At 43.5% G+C, this 21,246-nt stretch overlaps 1 protein-coding gene across 2 annotated transcripts in view; it reads right to left on the reverse strand.

Moving 5' to 3' along the window:
- The window catches only part of COASY (Coenzyme A synthase), a 207,720-nt gene that overhangs the window by 2,858 nt on the left and 183,616 nt on the right, over positions 1–21,246 (reverse strand). For both annotated transcript variants that reach the window (XM_086924104.1, XM_086924105.1), the window contains exon 9: positions 11,001–11,147. In XM_086924104.1, coding sequence (XP_086780230.1) covers positions 11,001–11,147 — 147 coding nt within the window. The remainder of the gene's footprint in view (positions 1–11,000; positions 11,148–21,246) is intronic.

Consider the following 21,246-nt stretch of genomic DNA (forward strand, 5'->3'; position numbering starts at 1 on the left):
TGCCTTTGCTAGGTTTCCCAGCGACTTTAATTTCTATGTTCCTTTCTTCATTTTTTCCCCATTTCTCATGCATCCCGGTTGGATGATTACGTATTGTTTACTGTTATCTTTTATACACCTTTTTGTCTTTTATTATTGTTCTGTTCTCTTCTTCCCCCATTCGTCTTACTCACTTTTGCTTTTCCTTGCAGGTTTCGCAATATGTATGGCGTTTTTCCCTCGACTTGTTGGTTCGCTTGCATTGGACGCTTGCTTCCTCTGCCTGGCGCTCCCCTCTCATTCATCTTCTCCCGTCTCCTCTCCCTAGTGATCATCCCTCCCCGCCTCTACCCTCCGTAAGTATGTTCTCCCTTTCCTCCCGAGTGTTCGCTTTCCTTATTGCATCTTTCCCTCTTTCAAGTTCACTAGTTCCCCTTGTTCCACATGTGTCTTCCTCTCTTCCTTTTCGACAACTCTTCTACTATCAATTCCTTCCTATCATTCTTGCTACTTCTTGGTCTACCCTCTTATATTTTTTAAGTCAACTGATTCTATCTCTCTCTCTTTCACTCTTTTTCCTCCTCCATCACCCTCCTGTTTACCACTATATTGCTTTGCCTTTTAATGCCTCTCTTACTCTCTCTGGATTTTTTCCTCCTCTGGGTTCTTCTCGCATCTTTCTTCTTTCTCCTGACATTTTCCTCTTTTCTTATCTGGAATGTCTTTGAAAGTAATCACATGGAATGTTAAGGGCGTTAATTCTCCTATCAAACGACAGAGAATTCTATCTCACCTTGCACGTTTGAATGTGGACATTGCTTTTTTGCAAGAAACCCATTTATCTGCTGAAGAATCTGTTAAATTGAAGAGAAGTTGGGTGGGTGATGTTTACTACTCTCCTGGGGATAGTAAACGTAATGGTGTGGCCATTCTAGGTCATAAAGCTCTTTCTCACTCCCTGCTCGCTCAGGAATCGGATGCTGAAGGCCGTTGGACGTATGCTAAACTCTCTGTCAAGAATGTTCCAATCTCTCTTCTAAAGGTCTATGCCCCCACTACTGGTGATCCCACTTTTTGGCATTCATTTTCCCAGCATATTACCAGATTTATTGACGATAATTTTATTTTGGCAGGAGATTGCAATCAGCCCCTAGATCCCTTTCTAGATAGAAATTCCAAAGCACACTTCATCCCTAATAAGTCTCATAAATCCTTCTCCCAAACTATCTCCCAGCATAAACTTACTGACGCTTGGCGTCTATGTAACCCAGAACTTCAGGAATTTACTTTTTATTCTCCTTGCCATCACTCCCAATCCCGAATCGACTTCATTTTTGTTACCCACAACATTGTTCAAACTCTCACCCATGCTGAAATTGGCCCAATTTTACTCTCCGATCATGCCCCCACATTAGTTCAATTGGACATCCTACCCAAATCAGTTGGTCCCAAACGTTGGTGATTTAACAATTCTCTTCTTTTAGACCCTAAATTCACCACCTCCTTCACTGCCTTCTCACAAGAATTTTTTTCCTTCAATGACGATTCCCCTGTCCCCAAGCACACCATCTGGGATGCCTTTAAGGCGGCAGCGAGAGACTTCATCATTGGCTTTGTTGCAAAAAAACGGAGAGCTGCCCGTGACTTTACAAAGGCTATCCTTCTGGATATTAAGAAATTGGAGCATTCTTATTTTACTTCTCGCTCACAGGAAACTCTAACCGCCTTGGTTAACGCTAAAATGAAATTTAACAAAAAAACCACGGACGATGCATCCTTGTATTTATTGAAATCAAGTGCCAAGTTCTATGGGGGCAAAAATAAGGCTGGCAAGATCTTAGCTAACTATCTAAAGGTTAAGCAAAATAAATTAAATATTGAATCATTCTACGACGCTACTTCTACTCTCAAACACACAGACGCTGATATCCTCACTGAATTTTCTAATTTTTACAAAACCCTATACTCTTCTGAAACTCAACCCTCTTCTCACTCTCTAGACTCATTTTTCTCCACTATTCAAAAACCAGCCCACTTTCCACTTGACCTCTCTCACTTAGAGCTTGCTATATCTCAACAAGAATTGCTCAAAGCACTTCAATCTCTCCAAAAAGACAAGGCTCCTGGGCCGGATGGCTTCACTGTGGAATTTTTTCTTCACTTTTCAAAGCTTCTTCTCCCGAAACTTCATTCCCTCATTGGCGCTTTCCTCTCCTTGGGTTCCTCCTCAGGCTCTTTTTCAGATGCTCATATTTGCCTCATACCCAAGGAGGGCAAAGATCCTCAACATTGTAAAAACTATAGACCAATATCTCTGGTCAATATTGACTATAAAATATTTGCAAAGTCTCTCGCGGCACGCCTCGATCTTCTTCTTCCAGATCTTTTGGGGGAGGAACAGTCGGGCTTTGTTAAGGGCCGCTTCATTACTGATAACACCAGACTTCTCTTCAACATTCTTTCTAAATCACGCCTTTTACCCCATCCCCTTGCAGCTATCGCCCTGGATGCTGAAAAAGCGTTTGATAGGGTTGAATGGACCTACCTTTTTCACCCCCTCCGCTGGTTTGGTTTTGGCCCTATTTTCATATCCTTAATATCAGTACTTTACTCTAACCCGCGTGCAGCGGTTTGTGCCAATGGTCAAATATCCTCTTTTTTTGATTTGAAAAGAGGTGTTCGTCAAGGATGCCCCTTATCTCCCTTTCTCTTTAATTTGGCCTTAGAACCCTTCCTTTCCAAACTTCGTCAAAACCCTTCCATCCATGGTTTCCAATTGTCAGACTCCCACATCAAACTAGCCGCTTACGCGGATGACATTCTTCTTTTTGTTTCCAATCCCACTGTCTCAATTCCCGCCTTCCTTACTGAAGTTCATGCCTATTCCCAAATATCTGGCTATAAACTTAATAATGATAAATGTGAGATCCTCCCCTTAACTAAATTCACATTTAAACCTGATATTGCCGCGTCGAATTTTACATGGAAGTCCTCTAATATTAAATACCTCGGAATGCACATTACCCCTACCATCCCAGATACTGTTTCCCTGTGTATGTCCAATTGCATTAAAAAATTGACGGATCTTACATCCAAATGGCATCCTCTTTACCTATCCTGGTGGGGTCGCCTCGACACCATTAAAATGATGCTATCTCCCATTGTCCTATATACCCTCTCTAATATTCCAGTCCCTATCCCTTCTAAATTTTTCAAAAGGATCAACTCCATTCTAACGTCCTTTCTGTGGAATAAAAAGAAACCTTGAATGTCTTTAGCACGCCTGATCCGTCCTAAGTCAGAGGGTGGGGCTAACTTTCCTTACTTTCCTGCTTACCATAAGGCGTTCCAACTGCGACAAGCCTCCTCTTGGTTACAGGACCCTCACACCTCGTGTCCCCTTTGGACTAAATTTGAACGTCTCCTTCTCTCTCCCTTCTCTTTTGCCGAATATCCCTCCTTCTCTCGCAAACCCACCTCTATCTCTACTCCGATTCATAAGTTTACTACTAAATTGCTTCTGTCTTCCACTCACCCTCCTCCCACAACCATTGCTGATTTTCTTTCCTCCCCTATATGGCATAACACTTCCCTGCTCATCCGCAACAGACCCTTCTTCTGGAAATCCTGGCACACTCGAGGTCTGCAGTGGATTTCCCAACTCTTTTCTCACTCCTCTTTCTTACCTTTTGATACTCTCCGCTCCCTTTATAACTTACCTACCTCTTTTGCTCGCAATTATCAACTGCTTAAGGATACAGTCCTAACAAACTACAATGGCCTCTCTTAGCTCTGCCCTTCCCCTGCTTCATCCACTCTCCCTTCCTCACTTCACTCCTTTCTACGCACTGCACCGAAGGCTGCTGCTATTTACAAATATCTTCATACTGGTGAATCTCCCAGACCTAAATCTAAGGTAGAGGCTTTCTGTGAGCAAGATTTGTCTGTCTCCTGGTCAGTTTCCCTTTGGGACAAAATTTGGACCAAGCTTCGTAAATCTTCGAGAGCAGCAACACTTACGCAGACTTTGTTTTTTATTTACAACAGACTCCTCTTTACACCTTTTGACCTTCACAAGCGCTTTCCTAACACCCCCCACACATGCTGGTCTTGTTCCTCACCACAAGCTAATTTATTTCACATGTTATTTTTGTGCACTCATGTACGTAGTTTTTGGTTACAGGTTTGGGCTCAAATTAATTTAATCTTCCATACCTCTATCCCCTTTTCTTATACACATGTTTTCATGGGTAGCCTCTCTCCTTGTTGGGACAACGTTGATCTAAAACCTCAGATTGTTGACTTACTACTTGCCGCTGCCTTCCAACAAATAACGGTCAACTGGAAAGACTTCTCCAAAATTTCCTTTAAGGCGTGGTGGTTCAATATATGCCATAACCATAGACTTGATACTGCTTATGTTTTTCCAGCATGTATGGCCACTAAACGCATGGACTTATGGACTCCTGTCACGCTTTATTTGGATTCATGTAGTAAGCGCTTGTTCCACCCACTGCCTCCACAACAGGAAGTCCTTAAACCTCCTTAAATGCTCGATGCATTCCACTTTTTCTCCATTATACCAATCTTTTACTCCTTTCCAATGTTTTCATGCTTCTCATGTTTATTGCTTAACATGCCTTCTCCTTACCTTTTCCTTTTCTTTTATTTAGCACCCAGATTTTTTCTCTCATAATAATTGCATTTGTAGGACTGTTTTATTCTGCTCATAGTCTTTAAGTTAATATTCCACTGTACTTTGTTTTGACACCTGGTTCTTTCTCTCATTACTACCAAATAAAATTTTCTTGAACTGAAAAAATAGGTCAACAGATATTAGCCCTGTCAAGCTAGACCTAAAAAATGAGATCTAGTGAGCGGCGGCTATTCTCACAAAATTGATGAACAATTCTGGTAAGCATGAATTGCAAGCTTCTAGTGCAAAGCAAAGGAAGATTTGTAACATTAATCACTATGTATATGTTAAGGCATAATTAACAATGGGTTAAAGGCAACTAGACGGCTAGATCTAAAAAGTGACATCTGGTCTGTGGAGATCATTCTCACAAAATTGTTGAAGAATTATAATAAAAATTAATTGTAAGCCTGCAGTCCAAAGCAAAGACAGACGTGTAAAATAACTTACTATATACATTTTCTTACCAGCAGAAGAGATTAACTTAGATCTTATACTCTACTTGCTTTGTACCCTCCCCTCAACCCATGCAATGGAGAGCCACAGATGCCACGCGTTCACACATAAATTGGTTACATGCACCAGCTAATACCTTTTTCACAAACCTAATTTACCGAGATGAAGGGGGTTACACACTACAACAACACCCAATATTCTGTAGTAAACTTTAATCATTGTTTCCTTTCTAAAACTGTCTTACTACTGGCCTCTGGAAGAGGGGATTATAATGTGTAACCCCTTCTCATCTAGGTCAATCACAGAAAACCTGATAACACTTTCAAGACAGTTTTTATCATTAATGTATATTGCTATTTATTCTTAAGCATACTTTCCACTACCACAGTGAGACACCAAGAAACTTTATTTATGCACATCCTAATCTTGTTGACAGTATATTTAGAACATACTTTGGCTCTTTTGATGCACAAAACAACCAAGTTTATTGACAACCTATGTTTATGTGTTGTGTGTGTGTATGTATATACATACATATATGCACACATATATATATACACACACAATTATATATATATATATATATATATATATATATATATATATATATATATATATATATATATATACACACACACACACACACACACACACACACACACACACACACATATATTTGCAGCAGAGGCTTGAATTTGGGTTGCCACTATGTGTATCCTTTTTAACATGTGTTTTTATTGTATTTATAAACTAAAATATTTATGAATATTTTAACACATGTTGAGGGGAATAACTGTTTTCAAATATGCAGTATTCATGATAGTTGCACTGTTTAAAACAGAGAACAGAGTGTTAGTCTGTTTTTTATTTTTATTCATCACTAAGCACTGTGTAACTTTAAAAACAGAAAATAATTGAGCATGTCATGTGATCAAGGGCTCTCAGTAGCCCGAAACGCGTCATGACGGAAGCAAGCACAAAATAAATATTTGCAGCACGTATTAAGTGGAGACCGTTCTGTTCTTTACTGAGGAGTCAAAGAAGAATTTTGAAATACTATCTAAGGTAGCTTTCTTGGAAAAAGGGACCCCCTCCTAAATTGGGCAACGCGGCACAAAGCCAAGTCTGGTGAAAACCGGAAAGAAAAAATAGTCTCTGCAAGGATAACGCAGTAAGCCCCCAGGCAGCGGGAGGACACTTACAGAGTACGGCCAAGCAGTGGATTGAGTGTCGGAGGACGCGGGAAACGCAGTGTACGCCGGAGGTAGAAGACACCCATTCGAGCCTGGTGGGAGGTGTGCTAACACGGAGAAGCTGCGAAGTATAGCAGTGACCGCGCGTTCATTTCAGTGCAGCATAATGGCCGCCAATGTGCTCCGAGGGCGGGAGTAGGCGGCAGGGGAAATGTTCTCGGAGACTGTCAGTGTGCCTGCTTTAGGACAAGCGGGCAGAGAAGGCAGTGAAACGAACGATACAAGCCTTAAAGAACTGTATAGAAAACTGGAAAAACTGTCAAGATCTGAACAAGTGAAATGGTGAGAACATAGATCGCTATCTAAATACCTGGAAGTGGGCAGGGTCCCTAGGGGATTACGAATCATGCTGGCCCCCAAATATGACACTCCCAATTCTAACATGCTGAGAGAATGGGGTGAATGCAACCTGGATTCCTCTAAAAAACTAATGGAGATCCTCATTAAATATGCTGGTATAGGTAGGATGGAGCTGCAAGTACAAATTTAAAGTGGCAAGGTGCAACATAAAATGAGAGAAAAAATGGTAATAGCGGTTAAAAAAGGAAGAAGAAATAATTAAAAAAATAAAAGCTTTTAAGTTTCAGCGCGATAAAAATGATTGTGAGAAGGGTCAAATATTTATGTTTTCTCGCAAATAGGACGCAGTTAAAGCAGCAAAAGTAAATACAAACCAGCAGGGAGAAGAAGGCCCTAGCGGGGGAACTACAAGTGGAATGAAATGAAATGAAAATGGGATTTGTAGAGCGCTGCAGTTGCCCTGAGGCGTCCTGGCGCTGGAAAACAGAAGATGCCCTCACAAGGTTACTATTTATTAAACAGGAGAGTTTTGAGCTGTTTCCGGAAACTAGTTAGGTTGGAATTATGCAATCAATGTCATCATTGTCAAACCTCAGCTCCGCAGCAGAAACAGGAACTGAAGCAGAGACAAATCCGAGTACATCAAGACAAATAATATACAATAAAAAGGGTTATACTCTAGTAGATGAGTTCAGGTTTTTACGGGATCAAAGGCGCCAAACAGTCCGCCCCAGGAAGCCAAACAACTATCCAAACAAAGGAGAAATGCAAGGCGCCGGCAAAGTAGGAGGAAGTGTGCAAAGCAACAAGAAATCGAAGAAGAGAGGATGGTGCCAAAAATAATTACCAACAGCACAAGTGAAAATTCCATCATAAATCTGGAAAAATCAATCTGGATCACGCAGAAGAACAGCTTTTAAAACTGGGGCTATCATTTTGTATTGAGAGCAGTTTTTAATACCCACAGACACGGGTGGATATATATCAATATATTCGAAAAATAAAACTTCAGAAATATCAACTGAGAACAGATAAAACACCACCAACCCCCATGGCGACACAGCAAATGTATATGTACATCTTACGGCCGCAGATGTCAATTTGATCCGTGACCTCAATATGATGGAAAGAGACGTTTTAACTTGTGAAGAAACCACCCAGGTAACATAGGAAAACATGGAAATTAATATCAACACTGCACCAGTCAGTAATTTCAAAGCAAAATCTAAATTTGTGACTGTAATGACAAGGGACTCCATTGATACGTTTAATGACATAATCACATCTGAAGTCCGGAAGTTGCAGGCAAAAACTAAAAAGCAGAAAAAGAAACATAATGCTTAGCTGCAACAATACCATTACTGAATGAAAACATTGCGGGAAAATGACTCTAATCATACGCAACTCCGATAAAGGGGGAAATGTAGTCATTTGGCCAAAGCAACAATACATGGAGGAGGCCCTAAACCAACTGGGGGACTGCAATTGCTACAAACTGAGCTCCAAATTTGTTATGAACGCAAAAAAAATGAATGATTTGGTAAACTACTGGCATGGAAAAACAAAGGACTAATCAATCTGGAAGAACTTAAATTTCTTACCCAAGAACGCCAGTGATATATTTTATTCCAAAAATTCACAAGGATAAATCAATACCTCCGGGCAGACCAATAATATCTGCGAAGGACAGTTTGTTGGAAAATGTATCAATATATATAGACTCGTTTTTACAGGAACACGTGAAGACCTTACCGTCATACATACAGGACACTACGGACTTTTTAAAGACAACTGCATGATTTCAAATGGGAAGATGAGTATGTTCTGATGTCCATGGATGTATCTAACCTATATACCACAATCCATCATAGGGATGGACTTAAGGCGATTGAATACTTCCTGGGCACAAGGCCCATAGAATATCATGCACATAACAAACTACTGATTGATCTTACCAATTCCTGTTTAAACAATAACTTCTTCATGTTCCAACAGCAGGTATACCACCAGGAGAGAGGCGTAGCTATGGGCGCCGTTTTTCACCCAGCTTTGCCTGTCTCCACATGGGGTGATGGGAGGAGAAGGTATTGAAAATAAAAACACAGTAAATATTGGACAGAAAATTTGATTAAGTGTGTCCGGTTTATCGATGACCTGTTCATAATATGGCTTGGTGATAGAACAAGTACTGAGAAATTCATTAATGAACTTAACAACAATGATCCGAACTTACAATTCATATCTGACATAAGTACAACCAGTATATGTTTCCTGGATGTGGAGGTATATGTTCAAAATAAGAGCATACATACACGATTACATCGTAAAAATACAGCAGGGAACACAGTCCTACATTATAGCAGCTTTCATCCAAAATACACAGTGTTAAGTATACCATATGGTGAAATGTTGCGTATTCTTAGGGTGTGTAGCAATGATGATCTAAACTTAGCACAACAAGAATGTAAAATGAGATTCCTGGCAAGAGGCTATGGACATAAGGTTATAGATCAAGCCATTGCACGTACTAAATCAATGTCTAAAAGAGATTTGCTGTTCAAACCCACACGTAGTCAGATAAAACAGTCTAAGACTAAGGACAACACGACCAACAGCCCCAGGCTTATCCTAAACAAAGGCCCCAGGCTTATCCTTAAACAAAGGAATAGCCTTATGAAAATAATCCCAAAAAATTGTTTTGAGTGACCCAGTCATAGGGGACAAGATGCCAACTTCCCCTATCATTACATTCAGAAAAGCGTGCAGTATAAGTGACTAGTTAGCAGTAGTCCCGAAGTCTCTATAAATACTAATTGGCTCACAAAAAAAAAGGCTTTGAGAGGTGTGCAACATGCAAAGCATGTAAATAAATAAATAAATATATATATATATATATATATATATATATATATATATATATATATATTTAATATATAAACACACACACACACACATATATATATACACACACACACACACATGTACATATATACATATGTACATGTGTACACGTGGTGTTCTTTCCACAGGGGCAACTCTAATGAATTTATGTTTGCGGCCTTGTCCGGTCGTGGAAGGAAGACACTGCTAATGCGGGCCCGAGATGCCTTCGAGTGATGACATCGTGAATCGGGAGGTGGTGCAAGTGGTGAAATGCGGCGAACGCAGTGCACCCCCAAAGAACTGTGTGACTTTCGCCCACTGGGGTTATTGATGACCCATGAGCAATAACAAGGCAAAACTCACTGGAGTAAGAGTGCGAACTACACGAACCAGAAGGCCGATGGTGCGGCCACACCCACAAAGGGAAGTTCGTAATGGATAAAATATGCACAAGCTGTGCTTTGAACACTTGCAGTCCCGAGGCTGCTGACGAAGAGGAAACTTGAAACGCGTTTGGTCGAGGGACAATATTCTTTGAAAAGCCGGTCTTTTTGGAGGTGTAACTGCAGCATTTCATTAAATCAAGGCGAAATCTAATCCACTTGGTGTTCTTTCCACAGGGGCAACTCTAATGAATTTATATTTATATATACACACACACATATATGTATATATATATATATATATATATATATATGTTCGACCGTTGGTGGTTGTGGTTTACGTAGGCGTTTCACTGTAGATTGACTTACTTTCTTTTCTTACAGTCTTGCAAAATAAATATGTACCACAATTCTTTGGTTCAAAGCATTATTGCTTATCTTGGCCGTTAGGCCAAGTCAGACCCTCAAACATTTTCAATAGACATAATCCTTGAGTCAAGGCTGAATTTCCAAAGATAGACCCACTTATCTATGAAAAGAAGGTTTGAGCATCTGGTCTTTTAAACACATATTAATGCACCAAATTCTTTAGAAGGTGATAAAACAAATGAAACTTGCATTTGACCTTGTGCTGTAACTCAGAATAATTTGGACCGAAAACAAGCGCAGACAATTTGAAGGTGGGCACCCATTGATTGGGCATCTCAAATGCTCTAGCTTTAGTAAAGAACTCACCCATTTTCCCATACTTGGGATACATATAGATGAAGTATAGGAAATTAGAGATGTAAGAGTCGTCCTGTTCTCATCTGCAAAGATGGTCCAGAGCTGCCACATTGAGCCCGTACCTTGAAGGTGACTTTCACCCAAACATGGTTTATCAGCCAAAGTTTCTATGCATGCAACGCTTAATGTTATTGGTTGAAAAAACAGTATTGTCTGAAAGTCATCCCTTTGGCACATGGTCACTTGCTAACTAGGACAACCCAATAAAGAGTCATTACATTTCAAATCCAGTGCTTAAAAAAGTGTTTGCTCAATCATTCATACCTGATTTTGTGTCACTTCCGGCTCCCAAAGAGTACACAGAACTACATTGGCATGTTCCACTCGTTGGCAGTTTGTCATCTGGTTAGCGAGTCGGTGTTTTGCAGACTCCTCGCTCACGCCATCTCTTTCCATTATCCGTGTAATGGCCTAAAATAAAGCATAATGAAATGAAGGATATGCACAGAAAGCCCAGAGGAGATGCAATTACAAATTACCTTTCTTTCCTCCACTTGAGGCGTGTATGGTTCAAGAATGAGATAGGACCAAGCATTTACAACCTTAGCTACAATTAACCGTTAATGCCTGGTCCTCAACTTCGAACAATCTACATTCTCAAAGTCAAATAATGTTTACGAGTTAAATAAGCACTAGTCTGCCCTCGTTGAAATTGAATAAACAAATAGTTTCCAAATAAACAATCCCTTACATTATGATTACAGTTTGACCAGGTTTTCTTCAGGACCAAAAAAGCAAGAAAATGGACGGTCTACACCCCCTAAAAGGCGTACCCAATCCTAGATTCCTGTGAGAAAAAGCAAACATTTTTCTGCTTAAAACGTGAGCACCTACCAAAAATCGGTGGGCTAAAGAAAAGAGAGACCTGTGGAAGGAAAAACAGAAAAAGGGGCGTAAACATACTGAATTACGTGCCTGTAACGTTGTGAAGGTTCTCTCGTGTTCACAGAAATCTAGGATTGGGTACGGTTTTTAGGGGGTGTAGACCGTCCATTTTCTTGCTTTTTTGGTCCTTAAGAAAACCTGGTACTTCCCACTATAAGGTTGAAACATGTAGACCAGACCACTTGCAGAGATACTCTTGGTCATAATTACCCTCAAAGTATCTCCACATTGTTTTTAACATTGTCCAGTTACTCACTAATAAAATGTATTTCTTGAGTTTATACCAGGACAATTTTTAAAAAAAAAAGTCTGCACTCAAACATTCACAAACCAGCTCCACTGTAATTCAGGTATTGTAGCACACCCTGATGGCATTCGGTCATCAGGGTGGGCCCCAATGATGAAGCATGTCACCACTAGGCTGGTGAGTGAGGGGTTTTTATAAAAGGAAGAATTCTTTCCTTTTTTCCAACATACATCCCGTTAAGATTCTTTGAATCTTTATGGTGATACTCCTCTTTTGTTTGCTACAATCGTGAATACACCTTCCTACATCCAGCCAGTCTACAGCCGACACAAATACATGCCTGTGCCCAATCACAATGAAATGTACCAAACTCACCCTTAAAAAACAAGTTACTTACCTTTGGTAACACTCTTTCTGGTAGACTATGTAACCGCATATTCCTCAACTTTTGAATATTCCCCCAATCCGGATACTTTTGCAGCTGTACCTTTGCATGTCAGTCAGTAGGTGGTGCTGTGCAGCTCCACACTGATGCCACTCCCCTCTGGAATGATCTGAGAGGCCTATACAGGGGACACTCCCATGCACTGACGTTAGTTGCTTTTGAAGCTGTCCGTGCCCCCAGACCCAGATCCTAAAAGGGAATTGGTAGTGACATATGTGCAGTTTCCTAGACTTGGGAATCTATTAATACAGAGAGCACGATTCACAGAACCGAGAGGATGGCAAGGGAGGTAAAGAATCTGTGGTTAGATAGAGTCTCTATGAGAAAGATTGTTACCGACGATAAATAACTTGTTCTTCTGATATTGTTTTCTTTTGTTGCACTTTGTAAAATCAATAAACGTGATTATCAAAAAAAGGTCTCCACCAAATATAATGAGGCTATCAGGAGGAATCTGGTTTAGGAGAAGTGATATGGATTCCCAAAACTCTGGGTCATCAGTGTTTTGGGCTATACACGTTAAGAACGGCGGACACGCCCACCTCAGCTGGCCACGCCCCCTCCCCTGTCACTATAAAGTGCGCGCGGCTGATAGCGCTTCACTTTAATTTGGGAGTCTCCTGAGGCGGAAGCCGGGAGTGAATCTTATCTTTTTAAACATTTGTTGTGTGATACTCTGCCTCACTTCACTCTCCTGTGCACTTTCAAACAGCGCTCCTAGCGCTGCAACGAACGACATATTTCGCCATCACTGAGGGCGAGGCGCCACGGCGGACACGCCCACCTCAGCTGGCCACGCCCCCTCCCCTGTCACTATAAAGTGCGCGCGGCTGATAGCGCTTCACTTTAATTTGGGAGTCTCCTGAGGCGGAAGCCGGGAGTGAATCTTATCTTTTTAAACATTTGTTGTGTGATACTCTGCCTCACTACACTCTCCTGTGCACTTTCAAACAGCGCTCCTAGCGCTGCAACGAACGACATATTTCGCCATCACTGAGGGCGAGGCGCCACGGCGGACACGCCCACCTCAGCTGGCCACGCCCCCTCCCCTGTCACTATAAAGTGCGCGCGGCTGATAGCGCTTCACTTTAATTTGGGAGTCTCCTGAGGCGGAAGCCGGGAGTGAATCTTATCTTTTTAAACATTTGTTGTGTGATACTCTGCCTCACTTCACTCTCCTGTGCACTTTCAAACAGCGCTCCTAGCGCTGCAACGAACGACATATTTCGCCATCACTGAGGGCGAGGCGCCACGGCGGACACGCCCACCTCAGCTGGCCACGCCCCCTCCCCTGTCACTATAAAGTGCGCGCGGCTGATAGCGCTTCACTTTAATTTGGGAGTCTCCTGAGGCGGAAGCCGGGAGTGAATCTTATCTTTTTAAACATTTGTTGTGTGATACTCTGCCTCACTTCACTCTCCTGTGCACTTTCAAACAGCGCTCCTAGCGCTGCAACGAACGACATATTTCGCCATCACTGAGGGCGAGGCGCCACGGCGGACACGCCCACCTCAGCTGGCCACGCCCCCTCCCCTGTCACTATAAAGTGCGCGCGGCTGATAGCGCTTCACTTTAATTTGGGAGTCTCCTGAGGCGGAAGCCGGGAGTGAATCTTATCTTTTTAAACATTTGTTGTGTGATACTCTGCCTCACTTCACTCTCCTGTGCACTTTCAAACAGCGCTCCTAGCGCTGCAACGAACGACATATTTCGCCATCACTGAGGGCGAGGCGCCACGGCGGACACGCCCACCTCAGCTGGCCACACCCCCATGTTCCCTCTCGCACGGACATAAAAGATGTGCCTCGCCAGGAAGCGCAGCGGACGGGCGCAGCGGGCGCGCCGTCAGCGCGCCGAAGGCGCGCCAAAGGCAAGCCCGTCTGGGCCCGTCCGGGCCTGGACCGGGCCCAGGGCCAGTCCCCCTGCCTCTTCCACCAGCCCCTCCCGCATTTACCGGACTTCTGCCCAACTCCACCTGCTCAATTCGCATCCATGCCCGACCTGCCCCCGATGCATCCCGACTCACCTGGAAATCGCTCAATATCTCTGCCCACAATGCAGCTTTACGCTTCCACCCTGCCAACCCCGTCATCCCCCTTGCTCACCACCGCATTCTTCCTCCTCCAATCAGCTCACTCTACGTGCAGGTCTGATTAATTGTCGATCTCTACCCCGTCACGCTAACGACATCTGGATGTCCATATCGGATGAGGAATGGGATATTCTTTTCCTTACCGAGTCCTGGATCACAGACTCTTCCTCTCCAGATATTTATCTGGCTATCCCCCCAGGCTACGACATCAAATGCCTTAATCGAACCGGAGGCAAGTCCGGTGGCGGTCTTGCCGTCATCCTCAAATCTTCCTTCCAGCTTACTTTCACGAGACTTAGTGACATAGGCACCATCGAAGCCATGTACTTTTCCATCTCCGACAATGCGTCAACAATCTTAGCTGGCACACTCGTCTACTGTCCCCCTCCTGTGTCTACGCCCTCCCTCAACGCCCTTATCCACTTATTAGCTGATCTCTCTATTAAACATCAAAACTTCATTGTTCTGGGAGATTTTAACCTCCACATCGACAACCCGCTTTGTGCTAAAGCTACTAACCTGGTTGACACCATGGAAAGCCTCAATCTTAAGCAATTGGTTGCAGGTCCCACGCATGTGGCAGGCCACACTCTGGACCTCATTTTCGCAAACTTCTCGCTTATCACTGCCCTCCAGCCTCTCCCTTTAACCTGGACCGATCATTTTCTCGTCCCATTCTCACTTACTTTAGGATGCAAATCTGCCCAACCGGTACACAGGAAGGAATTAGGACGAAAGTGGCATAAGGTCACCTGCGCTACCCTGGACCCCATATTCCACTATCAACCGGAGCACCTTTCCCCGAACATTGATGAAAATGTCGCTAGACTTAATTCTACTCTCCTTAAGGCAATTGACTCTATCTCCCCCCAGATAACCATCTCCTCCACCAGATCGCGGCCCTCGGCTCCCTGGTTCTCCACCTCCCTTCGGGAGGAGAAAAGCAAGTGTAAAGCTCTTGAACGCAAATGGAGGCTCCACTACGACTCTGATGCCAAACTACTCTACAAAATGGCCCTCAAACAGTTTCTTAAACTGAAAAAAGGTGCTATGAAAGACCACTTTGCCACCCAAATTAACAGAGCAAAAAACTCTTCCAAAACGCTCTTTAACGTTGTTAAAGACTTTATTAATCCTCCGGCTAGAGCCCCCCAGAACACCGCTAGTCAGGCCCTTTGTGAGGGACTTTCAGATTTTTTTCTAGAAAAAATAAATAAATTATGTGTCTCCTTCCCCACTGAGACAACTACTTCATCTTCTGCTTCCAATCCCCCTGAGTCTCCATCTCTCCTTGCATTTAACAAACTCAGCACGGACGAGGCCATTAGATTGCTTATCGCCTGCAAATCCGGCGCCCCCTCTGATCCCGTTCCCGCCAAAATCATGGGAGAACTGGCACCCTCACTGGCCTGCCCTTTCCTCTCCGTCTGGAATGCCTCCCTTCACCATGGCTTCTTCCCCACCACCTGGAAGGAGGCACTGGTGATTCCTATACTGAAAAAAGCAGACGCAGACCCCGCGATATTCTCCAACTACCGTCCCATCTCCCTCCTCCCTAAACCTGCCAAAGTCCTGGAGAAAGCAGTTCAGCTCCAGCTTACTGATTACCTGGAAAGCCACTCTCTGCTTCACGGATCCCAATCCGGCTTCCGAGCAGGATTTAGCACCGAAACGGCCCTGCTGGAGGTGTCGGAGACCATTCGGGAGTGCGTGGACAGGGGCGAGGAGGCCATGTTGGTTCTCCTCGACCTGTCCGCAGCTTTCGATACGGTTTCTCACCCCATCCTCTTGGACCGTCTCAGGCAGATAGGCATCGGTGGCACTGCTATCGGCTGGATAGAGTCCTTTCTCTCATCTAGAAGCCAGAAAGTGCTACTGCGCCCCTACAAATCACTGAAAAAACCTCTGTCTTGTGGGGTGCCACAGGGCTCTGCCCTCAGCCCTCTATTCTTCAATGTCTACCTGGCCCCCCTGGCTGACGTCGTGGAATCCTACGGAGTCAGGGTGGTATCCTACGCCGACGACACTCAGTTGGTGTTTTCCTTTCGGGACCACTCGGACTCCGCATTCCTCAACTTCCGCCAATGTCTGAATAACATCAGCAGCTGGATGACTACGAACCATTTGAGATTAAATGCAGATAAAACGGAGGTTCTGTTTTTTAATCAGAAAACCTCTATTCCCTCGGTTTGGTGGTGGCCGACAGCTCTTAATCCCGCCCCAACCCCGGTTCGCTCGGCGCGGAATCTGGGTTTCCAATTTGATGACTCCTTGTCATGTAAAACCCAGATTAATAAGGTCACCTCTGCCTGCTTCATGAAATTACGGATGATAAAAAAGATCCTCCCGTACCTTCCCACTGATTCCCGCCGCACAGTCACCCAGGCCCTTATCACCTCCCACCTGGACTATGCGAATAGCCTCTATGCAGGAGCTCCACAGTACCTGATTGGCAGGCTGCAGATTGTCCAGAATGCTGCGGCCAGGCTGATTGGTAACATCCCTTACCGTCAATCTGTCTCTGCATATCGAAGGCTACTCCACTGGCTCCCTGTGGCCAGTCGCATCCAGTTTAAGGTCCTCACCCTTACCTATCGAGCCGTCAACAACTTGGGCCCTACTTACCTGAAAAATCGGATCTCGATATCTTGTTCCGCCAGATCCTTGAGATCCAATGACCTCCGTCTCCTCATCTCACCCCGCTTCAGACTTTCCAGAACCGGTGGCAGAGGTTTCGGCGTCATTGCTGCCAGACTGTGGAACTCCCTCCCTCTGGAGCTGAGGTTCTGCCCCTCTGAAACCGTCTTCCGAGCCAAGCTCAAAACCTGGCTCTTGTCCGGACTCTAACTTTCTCTGCACCGCCCTTTCTTTCTTCCCGTCTCCACTCAGTAAACTCCTGGATTTCAGCGCCGGGACACCCCTTCGGGGGTAGCTGCGCGCTTTACAAACTCCATAAAATAAAATAATAAATAAATAAAAAAGCTGGTGTTTTTAGAGAGTTTTGATAGGATCCATCTATCTTTATCATCTGTGATGTAAGAATCGATACATCATCTGTGATGTAAGAATCGATACACATGCCTGATTTTTTTAGATTAGCATGACTAGTCCTTCATTTTTATTGATGGCAGGGAGCAAAGGAAGTATTGAGCCAAACAATGCCATTTCCTTATGGGTGACTTTTGTTTTCCTGTAGTAGGATCACATCTGCTTTAAGTTTATAGAGGTAATTTTCGATTTTCTTACGCTTGACTGGGTGGTTATGAGCCCATATGTTTAGAGAGACTACTTTCAGATTTACATGAGGGGGGAGGTGTGGGGACGCGTTATTTATGTTGTGAAGGCATGTATATGGAAGTGTGTTGTGTGAATAGGCCGATTGGCATGTGATTGGAGCGAGGCTGGTAGTCTCTGCCAACAAACATGGATCTAGTATTGGGCCGGGGGACAACTACAGAAACTCAGTTTTCATGCATATACGAAGGAGGTAAGAATCTAACAACAAGGAGCAATGATTGTCAAGCTGCACAGAATATTGAAATGTAATCAAAAAGACAAAGACTACTAAAAAATATAAAGGAATATAACTGGTAACAGAAAGTAGCCCAACACCAAGAATCCTGCCCAACCCCACTCCCCTCCCCTCCCACCCACTTCGAACATAGAACGTAAGGGAGATGACAGCGGGATGAGGCCCACCACTGCGGAAACACAGCGAATGCCAACAACCCAATTTGTGATTAGTGATTGTGATAGCATTAGTAGAAGTAAAAAAAAGGAGAAGAGATGGAGCGCAGTGAGGACACCAATAATGTTGGTGGCTCCCATTTACCGATGCGTTCCGGGTGTTCATGGTGAAGTCACCAAAGCTGGGGGTGTCATGTAGAGTGGTCATGTGAAAAGGTGTCAGTGTTCGCACCTCAAGCAGGTAACTACAGATTGGGATAGTCAAATAACGTGGTTAGGGGGAACACCGGGCTTCTGACGTAGGCCATTATGAGAGGAGGCGCTACTGTTCCTTTGTGATGCGTGTATGACTGAACGAGCATCACCCTCTTAAAGCATAGCAATCGGAATTGTGGAGCAGTTAGCCCACCCATGACCAAGTTTGTTATCTCATGGTGTCATCGTGTTCGGAAGCTTATGAAAGGAAGTGTCTAGGTCTCCCAGAACTAGAGGTAGAGTGCTTGACGAAAAACAGATCAATAAAAACAGTGAGCGGCAGTGAGCAACTTGTGTGGGGAAACAGTGAAGCAGCACTGCGGTTATGGAACTAGAAAAGTTTGCAAGTCTCTGGGTTCGCAAAAAATTTGCTGTCTGCCATCCTCCTGGATTCTGGATTCAGAATTTTGCAGGGACGATGAAAGAAAATTGTAGGTTGGAGTTCTTAAGCCCGAGACGAAGAGCAAGAAAGACTTTTCTGATTTCGATTGGTGATTTGGAGTAATCTTGTGAAACAAAAATTTTTTACCTTTCCACAATATATGGTTTTATATAGCGCAAACTAGACCCGAAGATTTCAGGTATCAGGGCGCTTTACATGAACACCAGTTTCTGTACAGATTAACACATTCTTTTTTGGGGGGCACGGGGAGATTAAATGATTTGCCCAGAATCACAGTATGATGAGGGTAATGGCCAAGACTCGAACCTGGTTCCCTAGCTTCGAGGTTGACCGCTCTAGCCGTAAGGCTACAACCTTTCCCCTACCATAGAGGGTGGAAGACAATCTGGTGTGTGTAGTTTTTGTTGGGAGAGTTAAATTAAGGCATAGGATGAGCTCTCTCCAGTTCGAACTCTTTTTTAAAGGAGGTCCCTGTCATTTGTGGAATCCATCTCTCTAGAAAGGTGATGCAAGAATCTGATTAATCCTCTGAACCCTCTGGCAGGCCAAAATAAGCAGGTTCCCCCTGCGATTCCTATCTTCCAGTTCTGCCACATCTCTCTGAAGACTCTCTGAGGTATTCTATAGTTTCTGTATATCTCTGATTAAGAGGGCAGTTTTTCTTCAAAGGCACTGATTTGTGTCTCCACCTCAGTCGCTCTGGCATTAATGTTGTATATATCAGATGTGATAGCACATAGTCCCTGCTGCATCATATCAGTGTTACTTTTTGTGGATTTTGCCAGGTCATGCACTTCTGCTAGTTTTTTTAAGAATTATGTCCATGGTATTATTTATCTCAGACTTTCTGTTAATGGGTGAATCATGCAGTAATGATTCCAGTATGGGGCATTTGTTAGTTGTTTGGCCTCTTTGTCCGCCATGGTGATAGAGGAAATGCTTGAATTAATCTCAGCCACTGGTAATTACCCCGCATCCCAGTCTGCTGTTATTTTGCCCACCATGCCATCTCAATTTAGACCCTGGCATTTGCAAATCAGACATGACTCTTCTACCATGAGAACAGTCGGGTCCACCCTGAACTGGAACACAAGCAACCCAGGACTGGTTTCACCCTTATTAGAGCTCATCAGCCGTGTACAGCTTGGTTCTAGTAACATATACATATATATATATATATATATATATATATATATATATATATATATATATATATATATATATATATATATATATATATATATATACACAAACTGAAATATAAAACACAAGAGATGGCTGGAATGCTTCAATTAACCTCCGTCACTGGTAATTACTCTATCAGCCCATCAATATTTTGCACACCATGCAACCTCAGTTTGGACCTAGACAAATGCAAATCAGTCTTGTCCTTAACTCTTTTGGGAACAGTACAGCCCGAACTGCCATGCCAGGTCCTCCCTGAACTGAACAAAAGCAACCCAGGAGGAAGTGGCTCATTTTATGAGTCGAGATGTGACTGGAGTTGCGTGGATATCTAAAAGGCGAGGAAACCGTGTAAAAAAAAAAAAGTATTCATCAGAATCCCACCTCACTCCATGAAGTATGTTCTGCATGCTGCATCCCGCCGAATTGAAAGACTCAGGATATTAGACAGACTTGCACACCTCCCTCTCTAATGAATCTGTTGGCTGTTCCTGCAGGATTACATCTCTTATAAAATTGACTATGTCATCGGCAAGGAAGCCCCCAACAAGATCCTACTTTACAAACCTTCCCTCATCAAGATTTCTAGTGACATGTGCATTACCTAAACTGCTATATTTCATGACTAGACAATAGTAAAGTGCTAAGAAAAGATCAGGCAGCAAGTCTTTTTCTGGACTGCCACAAAGATCTGGAACAACATCACAGTACAGAATCTACGAGCCACCACACAACAACTATCAATAGGCGGAGTAGAAGATTGCCCTCTTCACACTACTTACACACTACGTCTCATTGCTTTCTGACCTCCATGAAGCCACTGCAACCCTAAAATGGTCCCCTCTATAGTAATACTTTCTGTATGTCTCTGACTGGACAGAGGTCCGTTGCCTTGTGTGAAGTACATTTCATACATACATTTAACACCTTCAGCGCGGCGCGAATTTTCGCGCTGTTCTGAAGGTTCTAATGAGCCAACGGGCTCATGACGGTACGGTTCCGTCGTGAGCAAAGGCCAACCGACGCTCATGACGGAACCGTTCCGTCATGAGCATCGAAGGGGTTAAACACACACAATGCTATCTCCACCTCCTGAAAATAGCAATCAACAGATGCAACCTCCTAACCTGAACAGCGCTTACACATCAAAAGTCAACTCACTAGTGCTGTGTTTTTCCCACTATCACACACACAATTCACATGACACTGCCCAAACAATCCCTATAAGTGTAATCAGACCCATCCAAGACCAATGCTACACATAACAAACTTGGTTGAAAGTAGTGTGAAAACATGAGAGAGTTTAATGCT

The sequence above is a fragment of the Lissotriton vulgaris genome, chromosome 5 (genome assembly GCF_964263255.1).
Source record: "Lissotriton vulgaris chromosome 5, aLisVul1.2, whole genome shotgun sequence".
Lineage (NCBI taxonomy): Eukaryota > Metazoa > Chordata > Amphibia > Caudata > Salamandridae > Lissotriton > Lissotriton vulgaris.